Below are 27667 nucleotides of genomic sequence, written 5' to 3'. Positions count from 1 at the left end.
GCCACACAGGGAGGTGAAAACAGAGTTTATATGGATCCGTCCTGACCTCTGAAAGGGAGAGAAAAGCGAGCGGGGCAGAGTTTATTAGATTACTACTGATCTCTGGTGATGGACTGCCCTTCCAGGTACACGGATGCAGGGCAGAGACCTGAGACATTCCTGGCTCCATACTGCCACCAAGTGGAGGAAACATGATGAGTTAAGAATTCTACTGAGCATCTGCAATATAACAATCAATACTTAGATTTCTGTGTCAGGCTTAAGGAGGAATAGATCCAGTTATGTTGGAGCGTCACAAAATGAACCACATGAGGAAATTTCAATAATAACTTGTTTACTGTTGTTGAGTATTTTAGTCCTTGTAACGAAAATGCCTGTTTATTTGTAAGTGACAGGGGCATTCAGCCTTAAAGAGGTTTTATATGTCACATGCATGGTGAAATGTATTTTAGTACCTGCAGCCAGTAGTAAAAACAAAAACAAACGCACTAATTACACTCGGCACACAAGGTAAACTGTAAAATGTAAACTTATAAAAGGGGTAGCTCTTGCATATACAATATTGCAGCTGTGCAAATAAAGTGCAGCGTTTTAGAGATACTTGAAAATCCAGTTAAGGCTCAGAGTTGAGCGGACGCATGGCACAGGGATAAAAACTCTTCTTCAGCCTCTCAGTTTTTGTCCTCAGACAGCAGAAAAGCCATCCTGATGGCAGTAGGGAGAAGAGTGTCCGGGGTGGCTGGGCTGTTTCAGGATCTTCTTGGCCCTTAACCTGCAACGTTCTATGTAAACATCGTGAACATTTTTAAAGACGAAGCTGAAATTGCAGAGAATTACTTAAATTGATTTATCATTTGTTGGCTCAAATGTAATTTCCAACACACTTAGCACCAGCACACATAGCGTAGAAGAAACATCCCAGTTCAGTTACAGAAACATCTTCTGATACACAGAAGTGTTGTTTCCTGGACTCACGGGGTGTTTCAGGTCTTGCAGCAGACACCCTCCCCCAGGTGACCCGACCGAGGCTGATCAGACCCCGGCCTGTGTCCAAGTGACAAACTACTGCCCCCACTGCTCTCCCCTCTTCCACCAGAACCATCTGGATGCATTCTCTGCTGCCTCCACGTTGTTGCTTATGGCTCTTCTTCAGTTGGCAGCTGTTATGATCAGTGTACTGTAGACCTTGCTCAGGGTGTGGCTGGCAAATCCCAGACTGCCCACTTCCACTGGCATACATCTGGTCCTCCATCCATTCATCCGACACTGCTCCACCAGCTCCTGGTATTTCTCCCTCTTTCTCTCCTCCATCCTATCCTCCCAGGGTACTGTTAGCTCCTGCAAGATCAAGAGACCAAGATGATGTCAGGCCTCAATGTGGACTGGGTGATGTGTGGTGGAATCTGCAGTTGCCTCTCTAGGTCAACTGTCATTGCCCAGTCTCTAGGTTTAAATGCAGAGGTATTTATTGGCACATAAGACAAAAAGAGAAAAGCAGCCGTTGAGAAGCGGTTTTAACAATTATTTGATTCTCTAAATGATTGCTCATTTCCTTTTTAATCAACTAAACATTTTAGCATGTCAGAGTAAAGGAAAAGAAAAATGACACTGAAGAACACTTCAATGCTAACTCATAAAGGACTGGAACATGTAAGGATGCACTGATACCATCAGTGTGGTGGCTAGTGGGTGGCAGCACTATGGTTCAGGGTTGAAAAAGGATGGATAGTCTTACTACAATATATTGTTTTTACATTATACACATATTTTGAATCTTTTGTGACGTATTGAGCATGTTGGGTATGTCCAGTGCGTCGTATCAAGGCCATTAGCCCGGCAGGTTGTATTTTAACATTAAAAATGTTATATTCTCCTTCAGAAAGTGTGATAAATTCTGCATAATGACATATGTATTTAATTGTGAAAAAATGCATGTATGGTTTGAGACTTAGTATATTGTATTTATACTTATATTGCCTTTTAATGCAAAATTGGGGACAATTTTAAAGTCATTTTAATTACACTTTTTGCACTGTGCTTTTACAGATCTACAGATACATGTTGACTCAAATCGGGGCCCACTCTGTTATGTCTGCCCGTCCATTGGTTATCTTTTCCCATGACGCATTTTTTTCCTCAGCCAATCAGATTGTGTTATGCTGTAGCGTTGACAACCGCTAAGTGTCGCGGGAACTGCCAAACGCTCAGAGAAAACCAAGAGAGAGGGGTAGATTGTTCTCAACAAGTGTTCAGGTGAGGAAGCTGTCCATGTTGAGTCTGGTATGTGAATTGTATCGATGCAAGACTGATGCATGTACGCTTATAAAATAGTGTATAAACCCGCACGTTCCGGGGAAACGTAAGCTCCCTTCTTTTAGCAAGCTAATGTTTTTAGCTAAGTAGATAAACGGCTACTAAGCTGCTGTTAAGTTTCCCGACAAACGGAAGTAAAACAAACATTTCAAAATAAAAACCGGCTCTCGCTTTCGCACTGACATTTGTTTTTTTTTTCAGTGTTTTCAGCCGTCATTAATGACGGACTTGAATACAAAAACGACTTTGTTTTAACAGGACAAAACGCTATAACGTCAATTTTATCTATGAATAAAATGTTTAACCGTTGGCACCGGATTTCGATGTGAGGACATTTTTAATGCGGCTTTATTTTGACAGTTGAGACCGGAAGTAGCAGCCTTCACTCCCGTTTTCTTCTACGGTTTTGATCTGGCTCTCAATAAGTAACAACAGTCCGTTTCTTTGACTGCGATTGTAAACCTGTTAAGTAAACATGTCTCAAATTGAATTTGTGGCATTTTTGATTAAAACTGAATAAACTAAATGAGCAAAGTTGTGGGGGAACCCACTATTAATCCCCTCGATGTTAGTGGGATAACTTTTTTTTGAAAACAAGAGATTTTTAAGGTGTCTCTTATATTCATATTAATTTAAAAGCTGCATGTTTCATAGCTACTGCAAAAGAATATGTACCTTTAAATCAATATACTCTGATGCTTGAAGTAAGTGATGACATTGGTTTAGTTTTAATTTTGTTCAATATTTTCCAGTTGTGATTCTCCCTGGCTGATGGAGTGAACGTTCATCACTATGTCTCACAGACTGACCAAGGAGGAGCTGGATGCACAGTTTGAGCAGTTTTTGAAAGAGGTGATAACATCAATGCAACTGCGGTAGTAGTTCATGTACTGTGGAAACCATTGAGGGTTTCACAGATTGCACCGTATAGAATGAATCATTTATCTGTAAGCGTAGATGTGCCTCTTATTTAAACGTGCTAGTACTAAAAGCCTAATAGAAAAATAAGTGACACTTCCTACTAATGAGTTTCCAAATCTAAGCAGTTTCCAAGCAGAGTAATTTGTCTTTATGTCTGCTAATGTTACAATGAATGTTACTAATGAATCACTCCTACTTAAAAGCAATTTCCCGTCAGTCTGTTTCAGATGATTCTGTAGACTTGGGCGACCGGGACAAGGAGACCCACGCTAAAAGCAGCTTAAAATCAGCCCAGAAACCAGCTGTATCGTGGTGGCAAGATGATGAACACAGTGGTGGAGGAGCAGGAAGAGGTAATAGTCACGTACACACCATGCTGGCAGACGAAACTAATGTTAGCCTCCTATGTGCAATACTTCTAACTACAATAAACCTATTTTGTGGTTTTTGTCATAGTTTTGAGCTCTCATCTGCGATTTCTTTGCCTGCACCTTTTCTCAAATGCCATCTTATTTTCTAACAAAATTTGACCTAGATCCCATTTTGGGTTTAGGAGTGCAACTGGAAGTTTATGTGATGCTCTTCAAGAAATAGTATTTCTATAGTACCCCCTCATAACTTGATCTGGTGTTCTGTTACTATATCAGGCCTGGGAATATTCAGCCTAAATCCATCCCTTTTGGTGTGGATTCATGCGACAAGGGTTAGGATTCAGAGCGGTTGGACAGGATATCTATGCTCTAAGGACAGTTGAGATATTTTCTGAAGCAGCTGCATTGAGGCTTGGACTATTTATTAATTAGAACTCTTACTGTTACTATAAAACGGTACCTTTTTACAGAACTCTTCATGTGTCTGCTGTCTCCTGATTTGAAAACTTTCCCTTTCTTTCTCATCTTTCCAAACAGAGACAGCCAAACGCAGATTTGTCAAAACCAAAAAGCCTCAACCTGAGAACACAGAGGGTGAGAGCAAATTGACAATGGCCACGTTCACGTCTGTCATTAACACGCATCTTGGGTGATGTCCTCTTATGATGACACCGAGGACACATTAAGATCAGATCACTCGGACCACATTTATAGCCATTAATTTAGCCTTTGGACCTGGGTTACTATGAAGCGCGGATGTATTCGATTATGTAAATACATCAATTTGCATGGAATACCTCGGCGCGTTGCTGTAAGCAATGCTGAAAATAAGAATTTATCTGGAAAATGCCTGAATATTTAAACGGAGTTCACTGGGAATGCAGCTTTTACAGCTTTTGTAGTCCGTTCCAAACAAGCAAATTAAGTTCCTCTGCAAAGTCTACAGGAAACTCTGCAAGAAAATTCTGCAGCTCATCAGAGCAGTTGTTAGTCACAGCAGCACTTTAATGGAATTACACAACATATTGGGTTCTCTACATGTATTAAATAACTCCAACTTGATTGGTTAGCAGAAGCATGCAACCACAAGGCGGTAATTGTAATTTTTTGTGGTTGTGGTTCCTTTGCTTCTGTCTGATTCTGCTGCCATCATTTCGCTATACCAGTCACTGGACCGGCAGCAGCGACTTCTTGCCGTTCAACGTGAGACCAGCAAAGATGCTGATTATTATTTTTTGTCACTTTTTAAACAAAGCTGGCAATCCGTTGTTTCAAAAGCACATCCAATTACACAAAATTGTAATGAATAATGAGCGGTACATGAAGATACACTCAAAGAAAGCCTTGTGTGGTTCAAATTCAAATTATATTGGATTAAAGGAGGGCTGACCTTTCATTTTCTTCCCATTGTCTAAAGTTGTCAGCACAGAGCCCTTCTATAAGCCAGTTCCCAAACCACGCTCTAAGACCCTGGATAAACCCACCCAGCTGGACAAGACTCAAAAAGACATCTCTCCGAATGTTTCTCAAACTCTGGAAAGAGCTTCATCTGATGACTCAAGCTCAGACAGTCTGAGGAGTCCCAGTCATGAAAACCTCCACTGTGTGTCAGGAGGGGGGAGCTCTGAAGAGGCAAATGAAACTCCACCAGCCAGGTGCCAGGGGGACAGTGAAGCTGGTAACTTTAGCCTAACGCCCACCCCCCCAAAAAACCTCTGGTAGTTGTGTTCCTAGTTAGGCAGTATAGCAGTCTCACCAGCTCTCATTTGTCTCGTGTTTTTGTTTCCAATAAGCTTTTGTGTTTTTATAATGTGTGTTTAATATTTTGTTTGTCTCCTTATAGCACAGACCTGAGGACTCCTGTTCTGTTTGCTTAGTCATAAAGACAACCTGCATGAGGGAATTATTGGTTCAGTTATTGACATTAATTTAGTTTATCAGACTTAAATGAAAACCTAGTGGATAATGTTTGTTTTCTTTTTTTTCTTTTTTGTAAATCACAGCATCCATTACCTTATTCACACAAAACAGCTATCATATATTGTGTGAATATAAACGTTTTTATTCCAAAGTCACTGCCACACTGAACTCTGCACTGAAAGCCATTACCCCCACCCAAGGGCAATGCAAATTAACTTAACTTGTGCAATAGTACTATCTAACTATTTATTTATTCTAAAATGCAGTGAGATGTAATTCCATTTCCCAGTGCATACATTAGCATTGAGTGTATTTTTTAATGGAGTGATTTGTATACACTTATTGAGGCCCTTTCTGGTAGGGCACCTGCATTTTGTAGTGTATATACTGCTTTGTACTGACTAATGTAATGACTGCTTTATTTATATTCACTCCTAAAACTCAGTGCACATATGGAAATAAGCACCAGGTGGCGTTATGGACCCTTGTTTTGCCTTTTTGAAGCAATACCGTGATTTCTTGTGATTGTGTCGGTTGTGTGGATCCATTGCATCGTCATTCTTGGGTCCATTTTATGTCCTTGTGTGCAGTTTGTATGAACTGTCCTCATGTTCATAGGAACAAGAGTAATAGCTGGTTGTAAATATTATAAATATAAAGGTATAATTACAGTTTTTTTTTGTCATAATCTCCATTTAAATCAACTGGTGTGACTAGTGTGACCTATAAGTCCCACATTAAGTGACAAAAGCTTAATTTCCATGTTTTGTTTTTGTTTTTGTTTTTTTTTGTCCAGGACTATTGGGATCTGGGAAGTCTTTCAGGAAGACTCAGCCTATTCAAGAGGAGGAAGAGGAGGACGAGGGTCTAGGAGATGCGTTTTTGAAGGAAGGGCTTGATGCAGCTTTAATCACCAGAGACAGCACAGAGACAGAGGGTGAGTTCAGGGAAACGGAGATGAACTGAGAAAGACTGATATATGGAGCCAAGGCATCAGCAGTGTGTGATTAGTTTGATACTGAAGGAAACTTAAAAGTGTGAAGTTCTGAAGTAGTTAGAAGATCTGTGGATCCTTTAATTGCAATCAGCCCCAGAGATAACCGTATTCTTGGTGTTTGAAACCACACGTTAAGTTAAATTGCAAAAATCTGAAATGTGAAAGTAGAGTAGTGGGACTATTTTTGACCAGTGAAGAAAAAACTGAATTTGAGAAATGATCTCTCTTGCTGATTATCAGTACTTTTCCTTGCTACAGCCTTTTCGATAAGCTGGAGGTTTTTAGTTATGTGGACATTGTGGTAAAAATATGTTACAGTAATCCATGGATTGCTTTTTTTTAGCATCACTTTAAGACTGGATGTCCCTAATCTTGACAGTGTTGTGTAGACGATGCACTTAAATGTGAGTTAAAGGACGTTTACTCACTTTTGTTTGGCTTTTTTTTTTAATGCTTGCTACGGGAAGTTACAACATTTTTATTTTTTTTTTTTTGTGTCCAATTACTGCTGGTCAAGCATGAAGTATTCCAAGCAGGAAGTCATTACAGCAGCCTTGAGGCTTTCACTTCCTCTGCATCCTTTCTCGTCAGTACCACAGTTGTGCTCTCTTTGTATGTGCAGACTCGGTGATGACCCCAGCTGTTATCACGGGGTTCGGTATGGGCTTGGACACTCTGGAGGAAGAGGAGGAGAAAAACAGGTTCTTTGCCCAGCTAGAGGCAGGAGCTTCCTCAACCATAGATTACTACAAGCTGAACAGAGAGCTGGACTCAGCAAGTTCTACCATCGCTACTAATCTCAGGTATGTAAGCAGTAAGCTGTGCTACATCCCTGTTGCACTAAAAGACAGGACAAGTTCTCTTGTATGGGTCTGTAGGCATTGGTCTCCACACTGCACTGGAAGTTTGTTTGACTAGTTAAAATTATTCTGGTTAAATTCAACGTGGCTAATTTGACATTTATGTGGCTTTTGGGAGTCTGTGGGTCATTAGCAGGAGCTTCGTGATGTAATTTTTATTTTCACGGCATCCCCGCCAGTAACTTCACCATGATTGGGAACCACAATGCCCTCATCCATTCCAGAAGCACCAGAATTTCCTCCCGAATTCTAGCTGGGCTGGGGCTGGTGAGAAAGAGTATTAGACATCTCATCTGTAGCACAAGATGTGGTGATGAATTTCTCAGAATTCCTTATGTCTGCCGCCATTTCCTGTTGCCTGGTGGGCTCCTGTCAAAAAGCCTTAACAATGTGCATATGGCTAACAGAGAACTACAGAAGGGAAGAGTGCCGACGTTGTGGAGGAGTATCCCCTATTGCCAGACTACAGCAAGCACTACATCAAGCTCCTCCGTTGCGTTCAACTAACATCTTGTACTCATGAAGCTTAATCTTGACCAGTGAAAGAGCAGAGGGCTCTCTCAAACGGTGTATTTATTACTTCTGTGCCCTTCAACCTCAAGGTTGTGACTTTAGTGTAAAGAGAATGTATATTCTCCCTCCAGGAAATCAGAGAAAGCAGTGGAGGAAAATCAAAGCAAGGCAAGAGACACGGAGAACTCCAGAGAGTCTCCAGGTAAGAAAGAGTAAGGATACCTGGGCAGATCTTGCTGTGTATCTGAGTGTGTCTTTATCAGGTCTCTTCTCTCTCAGACTTTACAAGTACCCCACACTACAGTGAGGATTTTGAAGATGAGGAGAACTTGAAAGAGCCACTGGAGGAGGTTTGTATTTGTACAAATGCCTTTGTAACTCAAACCCCAACTCTGTGTCTTTCTGAACCAACATCAAACTTTGGTACCACACTACCTTTACAGTGGGTACTGTAAAGGTGGTGGGAATTGTCAAATCTGGCTTATTTTCTTCTGGTCTTGCCATCTGGCTTGTATGCGGCAAGCTGGTCCTCCATCAGCTTTTGGATGCTGTTGTTGGGCTGGTGAGGCCGAATTTAAATATATCTCAACGTTGGAATCAAACTGTTTTATGACCAAATGTGTAAAGCTGTCATCAAGGTTAATAGAGCTGCCTCCTGAACTAAATGCTGTACTAGCCTGGTTTGTAAAATACACAGTCAAAGTAAAATGCAGATAGAAATCCTTTTCTGTCAAGTTCCATGATGAAAATCTGCCCAATGGTCAGTTTTCTGCTTCACCCAGAAGTTGAAAAGTTGCCTTCTCCTAACACTAATTGACTGGTCAATCATACGCCAGAGTGCAGACTGACAAAGACGGTCTCATTTGATTTGTCAAACAGGCTGAGGTTGGCAAGGTTAACAAGCAAGAATTCAATTTGCCATTCTTGATGATAGCTCCCCTGGCAGAGTTGAGGTCGCCCCTCAAAACACATTATAACGCGCCTAAACTTTAGCTTTGTTTGTTTTGAAATGTCACAAATGTAAATCTTGTGACGTGGTTCACTAATTCACATTATTATCCATTTTTCAGAAGTCGAAAATCACTCCAATTCTTGCCAGAGGTAAGAGACACAGATGATATTTAACTGGGGTTATGGGCAGATGTGTCGCTCAAGAATGAAGTTGGTTGTTGGAGATTTGATATGATTTTTTTACATTAAAGCCTGCCTAGTAGTCTAATGCTGTACTTCTAACAGACCAGTAATCGTAAATGAGGTCATGTCACTCTAACTCAGCGTTTGTCTCAGTTTCCCTCTATGATTCTTTGGATGATACTGGTGGGGAAGACAAAGGGAAAGACACGACAGGGTCACTGGACAGAGGTAACACAAAACACACAGGGTGGAACCCTACAACCTCAGGGTTATTTATTTTGCCTTTTTTCTTTCTTATCATTTTGTATATATCGAGTACTCTAAACCATTTTTCCCGTATAGGCCAGTCATATGTGCAAAGTGGAGGGTCAGAGATGGAGGCTCTTCATGAGGCCTACAGACAGATCCATGTGGTGGAGGATTCTGATGAGCACAACGACCATTTTTCCTCTCTGGAACGGAGAGGGAGGATCATCAGACCCACGTCTCCAAGCTCCTCTCCTCAACAGGGCGGACAGTCTCTTCAGCCGGCTTCTACCATTGAGTCAGGTCTGACACTGTCATGCTTGCTGGACTAATATACTGACCTAGCATAATGTTAAATATGAATGCCAGTTCAGTGGCTGACTCATTTAAAGTGCCCAGCAAGGGCTCCAATGAAAATATCTCTTTGATATTAATATTGGTCAGTTGAAGCATGGAAAATGGGCACTCGCACTCTAGGGTTGAAACTTTGAATTTCCAAGTTTTTCATTGAGTGGCCTGTAAAGGGTTAATGAGCCTCCCATCCACCAAAGGTCATAGAGTTATTACACACTCTGTTTGGGTGTTTGCAATTACCACTGTTGCAAGTGTCTCTACTGTGGGATAAATAATGGATCATCTTATTTAATGAGTGGAGTAAACTATATTGAAAGGTCATTCTGTGTTTGTGTGTGTGTGTGCGCATTTAGAGCTACCTACTGCAGAGGAGCTGATGAAGCCCATCCGACCAGAGGAGAACCAAATTAGAGGCTTCACCCTCCAGCCTGTCAGGTCAGGACTGTAGAATCATACTTGGATTATGTCACAAAGTTTGGGTTGTAAATTTTGTTTTAGAAAGGTGTCTTTTTTGTGTATTACACAGTCTGTATGTCATGTATGCAACAGGTAGCATGCAATATACAACGAACAACAAACTATATGATATCAGACAAACTCAGACTGGTATGTTAAACATTAAAGGATGATAAAGAGTACAGTGCAACTGGACTAATGCTTGTAAATGAATAACAGAAACATTTACCCTAAGCTCATGGTAGTGATCTCATTAATAGCTAAAAAGGATTTTAAAACCCTAAGCATCATTTGACAACAATCCTGATTCTGAATCCTGACAATAAGACATTTTTAATACCTAAAAGATTTGGCAGATGTTTAAAGCAATTGATTGCCAATGTACATCATTATTTAGTGTTCCTCAAAACTCCCGCACTGGGGCAAAATGTACACAGGCTGACTTGAAATGTAACATCATATTTATGCCTTTGCTTTTCTGCACAGAGATACAAAAACGATATATTTGTGGTTTAGTAGCAGCTTGTCTAAAGTGGGGAAAATTAATGGCTCACACACATTCTCCAAACTGGGATTTAATGTTTCTCAGAGTCTTAATTGTGGTTTTCTCTTTGTGTTGTGAAATTGCAGCGTTGTGGAACTTGACCAAGAAATGACACCCTGGTCTGAAGAAAGGAATTTCCCAGACGTTACTTATACCAAGCCACAACAGAAGCGACCGGAAGAGGCCGACCCTGCTACAGATATAAAGGGGATCAGGGGATTGACTATGGAACCATCCACATCCCCAGACCCTCCTATCCATGACCTGACATGGAGCATTAAGAGGGAGGTACAGAAGCTGATGCAGGAACAGAACAAACATTCTTCTCATAGTTCTTCTTATGCTGGCAAAGCTAAGAAACAACCGGTGAGGCAAAGCATTTAAAAAAACCTTTGAATATACAGTTAAGTCCATACATGTTTGAACACACAAACAGTGTTTGTTTTGTAGTTCTCAGCTTTAATTTGAGGGTACGCACGAGCAAATTGGAGAGAAAGTGAATTCTATAGACCATAGAATATAAATATGGACAACGTGTCACCACTTCCTTGCATTGGCTAAAACTGACGCTATGTTCCCGGGGATATGGGCGGCGCCATCTTTAGTACGGTCCGAGAGTCGTGATATCGATAAAGTGATACCCATGTGGTACAGATTGATCGCATCTTTCCAAAGAATGCTGATCTAGATTTGCTCTGGCTCTGTCGACGTTTTTCTGCAACGTCTGCCGTGGTCTTTTAGCTATTGATGCTTATGAAGGGTTTGCATTTGTGAAGTCTTCTCTTTATGATTGGCTTGGATGATGAAATGTCTGGCTGGATCTGGAGGTCATCCATCACTGTTGTCTTCTGTGGATGTCCAGATCTATTTTGAATTGAGAGCTAATTTGAAAGCATGTTGTAAGTTCACAGCTACAGTTTTCAAATCCAAATGCCGCTAATTTAAAACATGCACACTCTTTGCCCAGGCCCCCCGCGGACCCATTGGTTTTCATTCCTCCACGTCTTCAGAGAGGAAAACCACCGTTGCTCCTGTGAGAGGCAGGAGAGTGGACGCCAGAACAGCAGGGACGTCCAGGTCGTCAGGGACGGGTAGAACTTCTGCCACAGCCACAAACCGTTCCTCTTTTTCCAGTTTACCTCAGCATCCACAAAGAGCCAGGTCCATGAAGAGCCAAGAGAAAGATGACTGTGATTACGCAGGTTAATAGTGGCTCACACACACAAATAACATGTCATCATACTGGTCAAAGTCTGTTAAGATAAAGAGCTGTGTCTTAAATGATAGACAGAATGTTATTTGCATTTTATATTGGATTTACTTAATCATCTTTGTTCTAAAGCTACTTAATAATACGTGTTGTTTTTTTCGTGAGCAGAACCAGGTTTGAAGGTGAGCAGTGAGCTGGTGGCGTCTGTTCAGTCCTTGGTGTCCGTCCTTCAGCAGCAGATAGAAGCTGTCCCACGCCAGGATGACGCACAGGAACTCAGAAGTCCTCAAGCAACCGGACTGACACAGCATCATCCACAGATCAGTGTAATGACGTACTGCATCTCCAGCTGATGCCTTTTGTTGTAGTTGTATTTTCATAGTATCAGTGAAAAAAAAAAAAACACCACTTAGCATAGCTATAGATGGAGTTCAAAAAGGCAGGCACATGTGATAAGGTGCTGATTTCAGCTGATGTTATTTTCAGAGGGATTTGGAAAGCTCTCTGGTGGAGGAGCTGAAAGTCCAGCTGGCCCTCAAAGAGCAAGAGCTGCAGATGATGAAGGAAGGAGCAGAAGAGCTCGTCTCACTCAGACAGCAGAACTACCTCCTGCAGAGCAAGGTGAACGAACACAACCCACAGCTTTCATTTCATTCCTTGTAACCGCAAATCAATGACTGACATGCACATTCTGTGTGTCTAATGTAGAGTGGGGTAGTTGTTTAGGTTTGTTCCTCCTGCCCATCCCTTGTTTATGTGCTGTAAATACATTAGTAATGCAAGTAGTCTAAATCCAACTTAAAGGTGCGCTGTTGTCACGATAGGGTGTGACTTATTTAATTGCTGCCACTGCATGTAGTAAATGACCTGCGTCTTTTCACTTCCCAGCTGCGAAGTGCAGAAGAAGCCAGTCAGAAGAAGAGATGGGTGGAGGCCACAGACCCAGCTACAGAGAAGCTCCAGCAGATCGATAAAGAATTAAAAGAGCAGGAGACTCTCATAAAAGGTTACCAGATGGTGTGTATCCCCGAGCTCTATTAATTAGCATGCTCATTTTCCATCCTTGATTTGAATCTGACTGGCAGTTTTATTCTCAACTTTTATTTCTGCACCTTGGACCATGTCCTTGATGAAGAGCAAATGTTTCACCCTTTCAAAACTTTTCAAATTTTCAAGGTTTCAGAACTTCTGTACAAAGATATGCGCCGTGGTCTTTTGGATCACCATTTGCAAAGTTTTAAATCTGGAAAACGAATAAATTCTGTTGTATGTTGGAGAAACACTGTAAGAAGAGTGATGCAGTTATAAATCAGATATTTGCAGAGATAAGAAATTAATTTTCATGCTTTCACAACAATATGCGATCTTTTGCGTGATCCTAATTCCTCCTTATTGCAGGAGAATGAGAAGCTGTACTTGCAGATGAAGGCTCAGCAGGCCAAGAGTAAAGCCAACGAGGAGGCCATGTTCAATGAAAACCAGAGGCTGCTAAATGAGCTGACTTTCACACGGTTGGTTCAGAGTTGCAATCTGTCCATACGTTATTTCTTATGCACGTATAACATTGTGACCCGGGCACATTCAAGAAAGACTCACAAATGTATAAAATAGATTTGTGGAATTTACTGGCACATGGTAGGCAGCGAGATCACGTGACATAGCTCTGCCTCTTACAGACTTCAGGACAGGTAACACACACTCTATCTGAGCACGTAAGTCTGAAGATACTACAGCATGCCTTCCAATTATGAACATTATTTAGAACTAATGTTGCCAACTAAAAAGATTTTGTATTCCCCATTGTGTTTCTTCTATCCTTAACCAGGGAGCAGCTGAATAAAACCTCAAAGCCTGCGACAAACGTGTGCCTGATGGATCACACGCAACGCATTACAGCCTTGTTGGCTCAAATAAATGCACTTCAGGTTAGTACCAGTGTCTCTGAAGCACTGTTGGACTGAAGTTCTGTTTGACTCTCCTCACATGCCACGGATGTGTTTGTGTGTGTGCAGAGGAATGAGGTCAAGCTGTCTGGGGACGTTCACAGGCTACAGCAAGAAAAGCAGGTTCTGGAGGTGGACTTGCAGCTCGTGAAGAAAGAGAGAGACCTGGCAAAAAGCCAGACGATCTCCACCTCATGTAAGAAACAGAATCGACTAATATTAGCATCCCTGTTACTGATCACTGCATGGTTTCTGTGCAAGTTTCTTCATGTTGAAACAAAACGGGATACTTGAAATCCTCAGATGATAGCTCCAAGAAGAAAATGAAAATTTAGTTTGTGTCCATTCTTACTGTGTCAGGCGATAAGACTTTCGAGATGCGCGTATTGGAGGACAAGCACAGAGAGGAAGTAGCGGCCCTGAAGAAGAAATTGCAGTGGTTTGCCGAGAACCAGGAGCTGCTGGATAGAGACGCTGGCAGACTGAAAGCTGCTACAGCTGAGATACAGCAGCTCAAACAGCAGGTGAAGCTATTTCTAACCGTACAATGGCGTCTGTGTTATTATATCAGTCTTCAGACGTCACAAAATCAACACCGCTAAGTCTCTAATGAGTCTTATTGGCTGGAAAACACCTTACCAAACCTAAGCTAGTCCTATATTTCTCTGTATATATTTGCTTTTATTTTGGCATTTAAAATATTACACAGCTGCAGTGAAATCCACAAAAGCGGATTTACAGCCTCTCTACCATATTTTTATTTTATAATACCAGTGCTCGGCTTAATGTTGTATGTGTGGGCTTTCATTTGTGTGGTTGCAGTTCAATTGGAACTAATATACGGTCTCTGTTTTAGGTAGAAAAGCTGAAACAGGAAGTTGGCAAAAGAAGCACTGAGCAGCAGAGAAAGACCAGAGACAAATCTGTGGCCACCAAGAGGATGCAGGACCTCGAACGACAGGTAGCTCACTCGGTAACGAGCACTTGCAGAATGAACCCCTGTCTTCCCTCTGTTTTTAAGAGTCTTCCTCTCCGTCCCAGGTGAAGGAGCTCGAGCAGATACTAAGAAACCGAAACCCAAACTCGCTGCCCGCCCTGATTTACGCCGCGGCCACCGCTTCCAGTGAGGAGAACGCGGATCCGGCCAAGACGTCCCTGCCCAGCCAGATCACTTCTTTGATGGAGCGCAGGATTCAGCGCCTGGAGGCTGAGCTGGAGAGTCACGATGAGGAGGCCAAACGTAGTCTGCGCACCATGGAGCAGCAGTTCCAAAGGGTCACGGTAAAACTGAAGTCAATCCAGGCGTTAGGGTTAAATGCTAAATCGAATCCTTTATGTCTGAATGTACACCGATCAGGCATAACATTATGACCAGGCCTGTTCTAGTGCATCCCACAGATACTTGACCAGTTTAGGATCTAGTGAATTTGGAGGCCAGGTCAACACCTTGTGCTGTTCCTACTGTTTGTGTGTGTGCATCCTGCTGGGGATGGCTGCTGCCATCGTGGAGTGTCATTGCTATGGGGTGGGGGTGCCTGGTCTGGTCTAGGTGGGTGCTACATGTCCAAGTAACATCCACATGAATGAATGCCAGGTCCAGAAGTTTCCCAGCAGAACATTGAATTGTCCCATGATGGTCAATGTTACTCATTTCTCCTGTCAGTGGTTTTAATGTTGTGGCTGTAATTTGTGGTGAATTGTGATGAAATCATAAAAAATATATATATATATATTATAACATTATCAGATTGATATAAACTTAAAACCCATTCAGGATGTGTTCCACAAATTAATGAAATTAACGAGTAGAAAAGTTGAAGAAAATGGAAAAACGGGACCTATTACAATGTTTGTCAGCTACTAGACTGCATGTGTGTTTGTGTTCACTATGAAGCTTCGCTACAAGCAGCAGATCTCAGAGCTGGAGCAGCAGCTGGAACTCAAGCAGCAGGTGGAAGCAGGAGCTGTGTCAGAGCCGCTGATGTCAAAGATTCATACGTTGGAGGAAGAGCTGCAGCGTTTGAAGGAAAGCCGCCAGGAGAAAGAGAAATCCCTCCACGACCAGATTGATGCTCTCCAGCAGCAGCTCAAACACAAGGTCGGTACAGGAGATGCTAAGGTCATGAATTAAAATACTGCAATCTCCTTTCTTTGCTTCAGCCTCACTAGCAAAACTAAGGACAGAAACTTTAGATCTCTGCTTGTACTTCAGGCTCTGTCAAGTCCAAGCCGACACCAGCTTCAAGCCGAGGCAGCGTTTGGCGACCGGATAGAGCGTCTGAACCAAGAGCTCGCCACCAAGACACGAACCATTCAGGAGCTGAGCCGCACCGTGGAGAGACTGCAGAAAGAGAGGAGGACCATGCTGTCTGTCCCCAACCCACGACCAGAGACCAAACAATCTGTCCCCAACACACGACCAGAGACCAAACAATCTGTCCCAGGAGAGACGCGTTCAGGGGCAGAAACGTTTCCCTCAGCTCAGTATGAGAAGACCTACCAGCCCACTGTGTTTACAGGTGTGAATGGTTTTCTTTCTCCACCTGATGCAATCAATAACTACAATAACAATTGAGCTAAAACATAAAATTGTTGTCTGAAAAAGGGAAGGAGTCTGAACCATCCATCTCTGTAAGACCTTTGCAGTGCAGCATGACATGTGTAAACCAGAGTCTCCAACTTCAAAGCTGCTGCTGTGTTTCAACTATTAGATAAAGGTTTAATGTTGCTTCCTTCTGACAGGGAGTCACATCTCAGAGGTTCTCCTAGAGAACGAGGCTCTGAAGCAGCACGTGGAACTGCTCCAGCTGCAGACCGAGCGGGAGCAGGAGGCGCTGAAGGCTGAAGCCGCTCAAGCGAAGGAGGAACTGTGCAGGTATGGAAACACATTCACCGACACCTACCGCATAGAAGAAGTGACCTCTAATGCGGCTACATGTAACCCATTAGGTTGAAGGAGCACTTTACAGAGCAGCTGTCCTCAGTGAAAGCAGAACACCTAAGGGTGCTGGACCATCTGCAGGCCACCAACGCCCTGGAGCACTCCTCCTCTAAGGTTGCAGAACTGGCCAATAAGCTCAACACTCAAGAGGTACGGTCTCAATGACCAACCAGCTTTGTGTCAACGGGAAGCGACGGAAACTTTATCCTTTTGATTTCACTTTTTATATTTATCTGCAGATAGTGATGAAACATTTGCAAGAGCAGCTGAAAGAGCTGCAGCGTTCCAAAGATGCACTGGTTATATCCAGGACCAGAGAAGAGGCTCTGCAGAAGCAGGTGAGCAGGGGGAGGAGGTCGGTGGTGCAGATTAAACGCTGATGCCTTTCTCAGGTTTAGCTTCAACCTGATGGCGACAGACTTGTCTCACAGCTGCAATGCGTAAAGCCAGACATGTTCTATTCGTCTTGTTTGTGTTCACAACTGTACTTTTAGCTGGTCACTGGCAATCAGATCACTTGGAATGCATGTGAATACCAAGTCTAGTCTGGTCCCAGCCTTACTGACTGGATTATCGTACCTCCATTAAATGTTAATTCTTTAGTTTGATGTATTTTTTTCTTGTCTGTTGCTGCTTCCGCCTCATGTGTAGCTGACCAGACTGCTGCAGGAGCTGAAGGAGGCTAAAGATACTCAGAGTCCAGAGGTGAAACTCCTGCGTAGCCTGGAGAAGAAAATCCTCCAAATGGAGCTCAGACACCAGCACAGAGAGAAAGAGCTGGAACAGGTAGTGATGAGGGAACACTTCTGTTAGATGTTTGTCTTTTTTACCGTTTCAAAAGCCACAACTTACATACAGTATATTCCACATAAAACCATTGACAGCAGAAGTGAATAACATTGACCATCTTGTGACAACTCAGTGTTCTGCTGGGAAACTTTTGGACCTGGCATTCATTCATGTGGATGTTACTTAGACATGTAGCACCCACCTAGACCAGACCAGGCACCCCCACCCCATAGCAATGACACTCCTTGATGCAAGCAGCCATCCCCAGCAGGATGCAGCCTGACACAGACACACACACAAAAACACTTTAGGAACAACTAAAAAAAAAAAAAAAAAACATGAAGAACAGCACAAGGTGTTGACCTGACCTCCAAATTCACTAGATCCCAAACTGATCAGGTATCTGTGGGATGATCCACAGAGGCCCCTCCCCTCAACCCCCCCCCCCCCACTAACAACATTCTGTTGCCAGACACCACAGGACACCCTCATGCCTGATCGGTTTATGTTAATATATCACTGGCACCACACATGGCAGATGGAATAGTGTGTGTAATATCAGAGCTGTATAATGTTTTATGATTAGGTTCATCATTTTCACCTCTACTAGCAAACACACATGCGAGACACTGAGAAAAGACACTTGCTAACATCCAGAACTCTCCGTCTCTGTCCTCCCACAGGTGGTCGGGTGGGCGTGGCAGACGTCGGGGCCTGATCGCCAGTTGGAGGTGGAGCACTGGAGGCGCCTGGCTCAAGACAAGACTAGAGAACTGGAGGCTTTCCGCTTGGAGCTGGATTCTATCCTGGACATCCTGAGACATCTCCAAAGACAGAGACTGGTCCTACCCTCTCCAGACCTCCCCGTCAGAGCTCCCTTCACTTTAAAAAGTTAATGAGGGTTCATGGTTCATTTAAAACTCACAGATTTGTACAAATTATTAATTTATTGAATATTGTGAATGAAAATAAATGCAAAAGTCTAATATTTCATTTGTTTGACTGGGTTCTCTGTGTCCACTGTCGGGACCTGTGTGAGAATCTGCTGTTTTGTTAATTCTGACATAATGTTTGTGCCTCAACGGAGCAGAAATCAACTCCTCACATCGTATAAGCCCTCAGTTTTACCTTCAGCACATCTTTGTGCAAAGCTGCTTCTGGGTGTATGAGTCAATATTTGCTCTGGCTTGGTACATCTGATAAACACTGTTGCCCTATGGAGGAAAGCTACTGTTGACTGAGCCCACACTGTCTGTGCACGGTGCTCTAAATATTCTTCTGTTTGCAGACGTGGCTCTCTGATGGCAGTCACTTTTCTAATTTGGAAGTGATTGTACACAGCACTTTTTAAAACTCAGGTTTTAAGCTTTTGTTTTTGCATTAATTTAACATATTTCTTGTGCATCTTGTTTTTCTATTATATTTTGATCTTTGTAGGTTTTATATTATTTATTTATTAGTAATGGAGACTTGCAAAGTAAGAATTCATTGTATCGTCTAAACTGCTGTTTCTACTGTGCATATGACAATAAACATATTGAATCTTGAAACTTTGTTACCCACTATTTCTACAACAAATACTTTGAATGTCGGCTCCAATTGTAATTAATTTGAATGAAGCATCCGGGCCTCTTCTGTTCTGTGTGGAGTTTGCATGTTCTCCCTGTGTCTGCGTGGGTTCTCTCCAGGTTCTCCAGCTTCCTCCCACCGTCCAAAGACATGCTGGTTAGGTTCATTGGTGATTCTAAATTGGCCGTAGGTGTAAGTGTCTCTCTGTGTTAGCCCTGAGATAGACTGGAGACCTGTCCAGGGTGTACCCCGCCTCTCGTGTGGCGCGACTCCTGACCTCAACCTGATAGAACACCTTTGGGATTAGAGTGAAGACTGTGAGCCAGGCCTTCTCATCCAACATCAGTGTCTCACAAATGCTCTTCTGGAAAAATGGTCAAAAATTCCCACAAACACACTCCTAAACCTTGTGGAAAACCTTCCCAGAAGAGTTGAAGCTGTTGCAAAGGGTGGGCCGATGTCATATTAAAGCCTATGGATTAAGAATGGGATGTCACTTAAATTCATATATGTGTAAAGACAGGTGAGGGAATACTTTTGGCAATATAGTGTATATTATCAATATCTAAAGAGAAAGGCAACTGGACTTTCTTCAAGACGTTTCATCCAAGTAGCTTCTTCAGTTTTAAAGCAATAGTGAAGGAGTTGGGGCTTAAATAGTTTTTCAGTGTACACAAACTAAAGCCACATTCATATAACTTCAGGCCTTTCTTGAATGCGTTTGTTCTCATTTCCTCCTTCGCATGCAGCAATCGGTTGACGTAGCAACAATTCTTGCAATGTGTGTGATTGCAGACTCTGATTGCACCGAACCAGTAGCTACCCACTACTGAACAGTGACATAACAGTGCACTATAGCACTATGTTGGTTTTCATGTCCATACAGCATTAATATTTCTTTAAAAGGTTGACTAAGCTGTATTTTGTCAATGAAATGAGTCAAAAACTGAAACACAAGCCTTTGAGGATCAGTTAAAAATCTCCCCATAATACATTTTATTGTACCGGAGCTGTAACAACTTTTGCAATCGGAACATAAACGTTGAAGAAAAACAATAATAAATCGTTGCTACGCGCTTACAGCCTTGTACCCCTTCTGTTTTATACTGCATATATTTTAGGACTTACAGTTTCTTTTATTTTACACACCTGAACATTTCATGATTAGCTCCACGCCACAGTCCAGAGTCGTAACATCTTCCCTGCACAGTTTCCTTTGAGCCCATCAATCAAAGCCTGGGGGTGTTGTCGGCATCATCAGGTCGTTGGTGCATAGAAATACAGTGTTCCCTCGTATCTCACAAGAAAAGAGTTTATAAATTACAGTCGACTCTTTCTCTCTCTCTCTCTCTCACTCACACAGTCTTTGCAGGTGGAGTTTAGCTGACGGAGACTTGTCAACCTTGGAAGGCATGGAGCTCCTCTTCACCGAATCCCATCTGCTGTAACAACCTGAGAGATGGACAAACAAAACATGAGGCACAGCTGTCCTGTAACGATGTATACACCTAGGTCAGCAAGCAAGCGTTCCATCACGTACCCCACTGTTAGCTCTGTGAAGGCCGTGGGGCCGCACAAGCACACGTAACATTTGGACCCGTCCGGCCTGGCGAGGAGTTCGTTCAGCAGAGACTCGTCCACCCGTCCCCTCCTGCCCGTCCAGCTCTCCCCGGGCTCAGACAGGACGTACTCCACCTGGAACCTGACACGCAACAACATGCACAAACACAGTCAGCACAGACAAAGCAGAAAAGCAAGCCTCACACTTTTCCCCCAGAGACATGTCATTATTTTAACTATTATGTGTGGAAAAGGCTGCATAAAATAGTCTGTTATTATCAGTTTTGATTTGGAAGTGTGTCAAAATGTTATCTGAGATTCATCTAAGGCTACTCCATCTCCCTGTAGAGCAGTGGGGGGAAAACTGCACATTCATTTTGCCTTTATCCTGCAATACCTTGTTTTTAAGTTGATTACACTAGATGCACTCCAACTACAACTTACATGTAATTTATAGTTGTTCCAACCCCAATCTGCTACTGGCCTGGGAGTCAAATTTTTTTTTTAAAAAAAGGGTTGTCCATCCCTACTCTCGAGGCCAACCCTGCGCTATCTTCACATGCAACTTCTTTACACAGTCTGCAGTTTATTTCGGTTTTTAAAAGAAAAACATTCAGAGGCTGGCGTGTGACAAGGACACAACAGTCCAAGGCTTCAGACACGAGCGCGCGGCTGCGTTACCGTTCGTTACTAGCAGCCAGTTCATCCAGTTCATGGCGCCACAGGATGTCCTCCTTCTGACGGTTAAAAAAGACCAGCCGGATTTTTCTGGGAACACACAAACAATGTTGAGCGCGGTGAGACAGAGCTTTGGATTTATAATCTGTGACGTCAACAAGAATGGAGAAAAGGGTTTATTGGAACAGACAAGGACAATTTATACAACATTTATTGCCATTAAATGTTATTATATGTTATTAAAATATTCCACACAAAAATATATACACGTCATACACCGATCAGGCATAACATTATGACAACCTTCCTAATATTGTGTAGGTCTCCCTTGTGCCTCCACAACAGTTGTGACTCATCAGAGAATGGACATGGGCCTTCTGAGGGTGTCCTGTGGTGTTAGTGGGAGTGTCCTTGCTATGGGGTGGGGGTGTCTGGTCTGGTCTAGGTGGGTGCTACATGTCTAAGTAACATCCACACCAATGAATGCCAGGTCCAAAAGTTTCCCAGCAGAACACTGAATTGTCACAAGATGGTCAATGTTATTCACTTCTCCTGTCAGTGGTTTTAATGTTGTGGCTGATCGGTCCATACAGCGACCGGGTGCTCTCACCTGATGGCGTCAACGTCTTGAAGGGCCAGACGAATGAGGCGCGCCATGGGTGTGAACCCCGTGCCTGCTGCTAACAGGTAGAGGTCGGTGATGTCACGAAGGGGGCGGAGGCTGAAGGTTCCTTCTGGACCACTGACAGATATAAGGTCACCTAGAGGAGTAAGCATCTCATTAACACAGTGTTGGTTTAAATAATCAGGCGATACTTTTATTCTCAGCGTTAATCTGTACTGTTACTGTACTTTCATACCCTGGCAGAATGGGTTAAATACTGACCATTCATTTGGAAAACATGAAGGAAACTAGCTTTATTATCACACACCTATGCCATTCACCCCCACTGACTCGTGCCACGGCCTGGTTGTGACTTACCGATGTGCAGGCTGTTGAGATGTGGAGTGAACACTCCATCGGGGTAGACTTTAATCATGAGGTAGAGGTCTGACTCCTGTGAGGAGTTGTGGGTGGACGCTGCCAGATTCTGATCCACTGGAGTGTACGGCCTCACTACCTCAGCATCTGGGTAAAGATAAAAATAATACATTAACTCAGTGCTTTGAGGGTGATCTTCTCTACATCTGTGCTGAAATGATTTCTCACTGTATACACAGAAATACTTCATGACAATTAAGGCTTGCACGGCTGCTTACCCTGAATGAGGGCTTTGAGGTAGACGTGTTTTCCAACAGGAACATGCATGACGGTCCCACGTGGCAACTGCAGTCTGAATACGTAGGTGTTGTGGTTCACCTCGGTTTTGGACACCAACGTACAGTCCCGGTAGAAGACAGCTGCAAAGAGGAGATCAGTGATCTAGGCTCATTATTTACATTTTTCTTAGGTACATAACAAACCAGGGAATGTCTGACTCTGCTAAAAACTAATCACCCAGCGCGATGAGTTCTCCGATCTTGGATCTCACCTCTGTCTTTTTTGCGTAGAAATGTGTTGTGGAATTCCAACGGTTGACCAAGGCTTGTCCACTTTTCTCTCGTCTGCTTGCATATGCTGACCTGGATCTTGCCCACCGAGGAGGCGGTGTGGACTGTGGACGACAGTGACAGGTTAAACTTGAGAACGAGGAAATGCACTTCAGCCTGCACTTTGCTGGTTGCTTACCGGCTACGTTTCCCTCGACTTCATCGGCGAGACCTGAACAAAGATGAAAAGTGATTTTAAATTTGGACAGGGACAAGCATCATGTCCACTAAATATTCATTCATTTTCTGTAACCACTTGTCCTCTGGAAGGTCGTGGGTGGGCTGGAGCCTATCCCAGCTGTCATAGGGGCAAGAGGTGGGGTACACCCTGGACAGGTCTCCAGTCTATCACAGGGCTAACACAGAGAGACAGACAACCATTCACACTCACACCTACGGCCAATTTAGAATCACCAATGAACCTAACCAGCATGTCTTTGGACGGTGGGAGGAAGCTGGAGTACCTGGAGAGAACCCACGCAGACACAGGGAGAACATGCAGACACACAGAAAGGCCCCAGTCGGCCGATGGATTAGAACCCAGAACCTTCCTGCTTCTTGCCTTCTAATTATTTCCCATTGAATTACAAACACTGAACTCAATGCCGCTTGGACTACTGAGAAAATACGTTAAGGAGTGAACTAAATATGCTGCATCTCGGTATGTTTTGGTTCAGCTGCTGCAAAAGACAGAAAGAAATCTAATTTAGAAAGCTACTCACGTAAATGTATCATGTAGGACATTTTCCCCAGAAGCACTTCTAGTCGTAGTACGCCCGCCTGGAGGTCAGCGTTGGTACAGCCTGAGCTGGGGATCTGAGAGAAACACAATACGCACCTATGGTTAATCTCCTACCACTGATGTTAACTGATGTTTTTATGACTAGACAGGAGACAGAAGGTGCAGCCCAATCATCTCAACCATGACTGGGACAAACGTCTTGTGTTTTTCTCGCAGCACAGACGTGTTTATGAGTGACTACCTTTCTTTTGGTATAAATCACCAGATGAACGGTCACATCAGTCTGGAACCAGTCGTACCTACACCAAGAACAGACAGAAAGTAATTAGCTCATCGCAAGAAGTTCTTAAACTTTAACGTGTGTGTGTGTGTGTGTATTAAGATAGTTTAATACCGAGGTCGAGCGTCTTTATCTGGCAGAGGAGCCACTGAAGCAGGTGGAGCAAAGCCAGTCGGAGGCTGAGGAGGGATCATTGCTGAGGAGGAGAGCAGACAAAAGAAACTGACTACAACTAAACAAAACTTATGAAAATGATGTGATGATCAGTAAATTAATATGAGGTTTATCTGTGTATCTGTGTTTGTGTGTATACCTTTAATAGCAGCGGGGGCTTTAGTGGCCATTCTGCCCACCAGGCACTCTTTCAACATGGACTCATAGTTCACCCAGCGATGGACCTGCTCGCCAACACACACGTTACCGTAGCAACAGATGTTAAGAATAAGAAGTTTTATTATAGTCATTGTCCGGTGAAAAACAATGAAATACGGTTTTGGCGGATCATTGGTTTGGGAGCAATAAAAATAGAAACTACAGCAGAAACACACAATCAAATACAATATTTATACAATAAAAGCAGCCAGTAGCAGAGAAATGAATGTAACTGGTAGAGTGAGGACAGTGGGTGGACTCGGGAATAAATATGGGGGTTATTGCACAACAGTCTGTGGAGGAGAGGTTGAAGGTGTGAGCGGTTTCAGGGTAGATCACGTTTTTTTTAATCTATTAGTTCTGGATTCAATAACTCTATATTTTTTCCCAGAAGGCAGTGTGGTGAACAGTCTATATCCAGGATGAGTGTGATTCTTAGAAATGTAACTGGCTTTCTTTTGGAGCCGGCCCAAGAAAAGAACTACAACTAAAGGAGGAGACAAAGTGGGGAAAAAAATGAGCTTTTTTTTATTTGCTGCATCAGTTTAGAACTCTGGACAAGTCGCCAGTAACCTGACTAAGCTGTTGCCTTCTGTACGGCTTTATGAGCAAGTCTCCAGCTCATCAGCAGCAAGGTTGTTGAAGTCCTTGAACACATCGTCAGTGACCATGGCTTGTGTTCAGGTAGCGCCCGCTTGCCCCCATGGTTCTCCTCTCCGGATCCAGAGCCGTCTCGAGGCTTTCTCCGCTGCTTCGGTGGTGTTCTAGATGGCTCTGCTTCTTGCTGTTCTTGTAATGCCCGGTGCATTAAGGGCTTTGTGGAGTCAGTGCCCTACAAACTATCTGCAGCCAACCTCGATGGGCATACATCTCGCCTTACAGCCCTGCCGGCTCCATCTTTCCTGCCCGTGGCTGCTCTCCTGCCTTAACAAAAGCGATTGCACGGGTGGTGTTGCGCCCTCGGCTGCAGTTGCATGAAATTATCGTGTAGTCTTTTCGCTTAGACACCAAACTATGGTAATTTAATGTTCACGAGCCATTGCTAAACTTTTAGTATGTAAATGTTTATCACAATAAACTACGGCTTCATTTTCACAAACAGAATAACTACAACGCCTTAAAGGGTGTTAAGTCTTGGAGGTTTATGACAACCAACATTAGAAAAAAATGACCTTTTAAAACTTTAGTAAGTTTTAAGTATGAACTGATTCCATACCTGGTCAAAGAGCTCAGTGCCATCTATTCCCGCTGCCTTCATCAGTTCCTCTTCGCCGCCAGGGTGGTAGTCCATGTAGGGCGTCACGTTGTAAACCATACCTGAAAGCGACAAGAAACAAAGAGTGTCATGTGCTGCACACTACACTGTTACACTGCCCTCTGCTGAAAATGACTCATCCCAGCGCAGACACGCATGTCAGACGATTGCAGCTGAAGCAGGACATTGCATAAACAAACCAGCATCGTTGGTGTGTAATGAAGAACAAACGCACTCCAGCTGTTTTGACTCTAGATGCAAATATGAGTACCGGGGTGACATTAAAAGCGTCAACAGCCCGTGATTCATAGCATTCCAGGTCACCGTACAAAAAAAACTAGAATGCAAAGAACATCACAAGAATGAATGCGATGCAAGAAAAGCAAATTTAAAAAATGTAGATTAAGGGGATAAAGGGAAAGGGAAGGCTGTCAGAGAGGCTCAGGTGGGGAGTGTCCCAACGGTGGTAAGTTGGGCAGGTAGTGCAGTAAGTTGGATGGCCCGGGGAGGATCATGTAACATGTAAGGCACAAGCATGGTTGTTAAATTCCGGTACAACCTGAGTCCTTTGAACAAGTGAACTGAGCCTCCCCGGTTGCAGCACCCCTCTCATAATTCCACTGCATTCAAGCAGCGGCATCAAGCACCATCAAGCCGACATCGAGTGCCCTCCAGCTCTAGCCGAATAACAGCACTCTGTGTTTCTGTGTGTTTCTCTGAAGTGCCCGAGCAGACCCCCACCCCTCCCCTCCCGTGGCTGCCTCACCTCGTATGCAGGTCCAGCAGTCGTCTCTCTTGTTGTGTTTCTCCAGCTCCTCCTGGGTAACCTCAATCAGACGCCCCCTGAGCCCGGTCAGATCTTTTCCGCTCTTGGAAAACCGGATCCAGTCCATCAGACTGTGGCCGGGCTTCAACGCCACCTGATCAGACACAGTTATGAGAGAATAAGCTGCTCGCTGGCCTCAGGAGATGTGCGAGAGGGAGCAAATTATAGACTTAAAAACTTTGCAAATGTATCCTTAGACAACTTTAAACGCTCTAGTTTTTGAATAAAGCTCAGTGTACAGTATACTGAGATGTTTATATGTATATATTCATGTATGAATGTGTTTATGACCATATGTATGCGTATCCATCCTGCATATACCAATCTATATATATTTATATTAGTCTTACACCTTTTTAATAGATATACTGTTATTGTAAAATACTTACTTACTTAATACATTAGTCATAGCTTATACAGTAGTTGTAGCTTGTTCCCTACGGTGTAATGACGGATGATTTATGTTTGGTGTTACCTTGTTCCTCCCGGACTGACCGGACGAACCGACCCGCTGCTGGGAGCTCGGCGCTGGGAAGGACTGGGTCGGGACGTTCAACATGTTGCGGACGCTTCGGAAACAGCCCCAGTTTCGTAAAAAACCTATTCAGCCAAAGGAGAGTTTGCCTCAAAACATAAACAGTGTCACAGCGGCTGCACTGGGCCACTGGGACGAGCTCCTTCCTTGTTATGACACATCTCTTTCAAAACCCGTGTTAAGCAATGCCGCTTTGCTAGAAGGCTAAGCTAAAGCTAGGCTAGCCGGACGTCATCTACGGACCTCACTCATGAGAGTAAAGTGTAAAACGTCACGCCGACATTTAGATAAACGTTTATATTCCCCGCGTTGGTGGAAATATTTAACAAACACGCGCAACAGTTGCTCTACAGAGAGCAGTTAATCCACTGCCGTTGAGAGTCCCGTCAGCGAGTAAAGACTACAATAAGTGTCGCACACTCTGACGTCGACGTCAACAAACGGTGTCATCAATTTGCGACGGTTAGTGAACTTATAAAACGATGGCGGCGTTAATTAAAACGAGCGACAATTTATTTATTGACAGTCGAAATATAAACTAAAGGCATTTCAAAAATTACAAATAAAAATAAAATTAATTACACAATTAATAAACTTAACAGGACCAGGTAGTGTGTTGTACAGGCTCGTTATGGCATAATTAATATCGCAAATACTAGGAAAGAAAAACTGCCAATCTCCCACCTGAAATTAAACTGCCAAAAAAAGCAGTAAAGGATGAACCACTCCGTCTTTCACTCGATTCACT

The 27667-nt window shown here is 43.3% G+C and overlaps 2 protein-coding genes across 2 annotated transcripts; one reads left to right on the top strand and one right to left on the bottom strand.

The window, feature by feature from the left end:
* The first annotated feature begins 1974 nt into the window (after nt 1-1974).
* cep162 (centrosomal protein 162) lies at nt 1975-18942 on the top strand. Its single transcript, XM_084557318.1, has 30 exons — nt 1975-2253; nt 3066-3165; nt 3452-3587; nt 4143-4199; nt 6322-6462; nt 7145-7325; nt 8027-8097; nt 8175-8245; nt 8966-8996; nt 9183-9257; nt 9372-9578; nt 9983-10064; nt 10716-10995; nt 11597-11831; nt 12008-12165; nt 12326-12460; nt 12728-12856; nt 13238-13350; nt 13665-13764; nt 13852-13978; nt 14143-14306; nt 14639-14743; nt 14824-15063; nt 15677-15880; nt 15995-16301; nt 16525-16657; nt 16732-16873; nt 16963-17061; nt 17375-17509; nt 18196-18942. Exons 2-30 carry the CDS (start codon nt 3106-3108, stop codon nt 18406-18408), a joined length of 4131 nt encoding a protein of 1376 aa, XP_084413444.1. The 5' UTR covers nt 1975-2253; nt 3066-3105; the 3' UTR covers nt 18409-18942.
* Nucleotides 18943-20049: 1107 nt separating this feature from the next.
* Nucleotides 20050-27323, bottom strand: cyb5r4 (cytochrome b5 reductase 4). The gene is made up of 15 exons (XM_084558043.1): nt 26860-27323; nt 26325-26478; nt 25520-25620; nt 24245-24329; nt 24046-24127; nt 23893-23950; nt 23632-23725; nt 23049-23081; nt 22852-22974; nt 22580-22720; nt 22302-22448; nt 21930-22080; nt 21323-21409; nt 20622-20783; nt 20050-20533 (listed from the first exon to the last, which is right to left on the bottom strand). Exons 1-15 carry the CDS (start codon nt 26941-26943, stop codon nt 20479-20481), a joined length of 1557 nt encoding a protein of 518 aa, XP_084414169.1. The 5' UTR covers nt 26944-27323; the 3' UTR covers nt 20050-20478.
* Between the last annotated feature and the right edge of the window lie 344 nt (nt 27324-27667).

Source organism: Chelon labrosus (genome assembly GCF_963514085.1).
Source record: "Chelon labrosus genome assembly, chromosome: 12".
NCBI lineage: Eukaryota > Metazoa > Chordata > Actinopteri > Mugiliformes > Mugilidae > Chelon > Chelon labrosus.
This window is presented reverse-complemented; position numbering and strand designations above follow the sequence as displayed.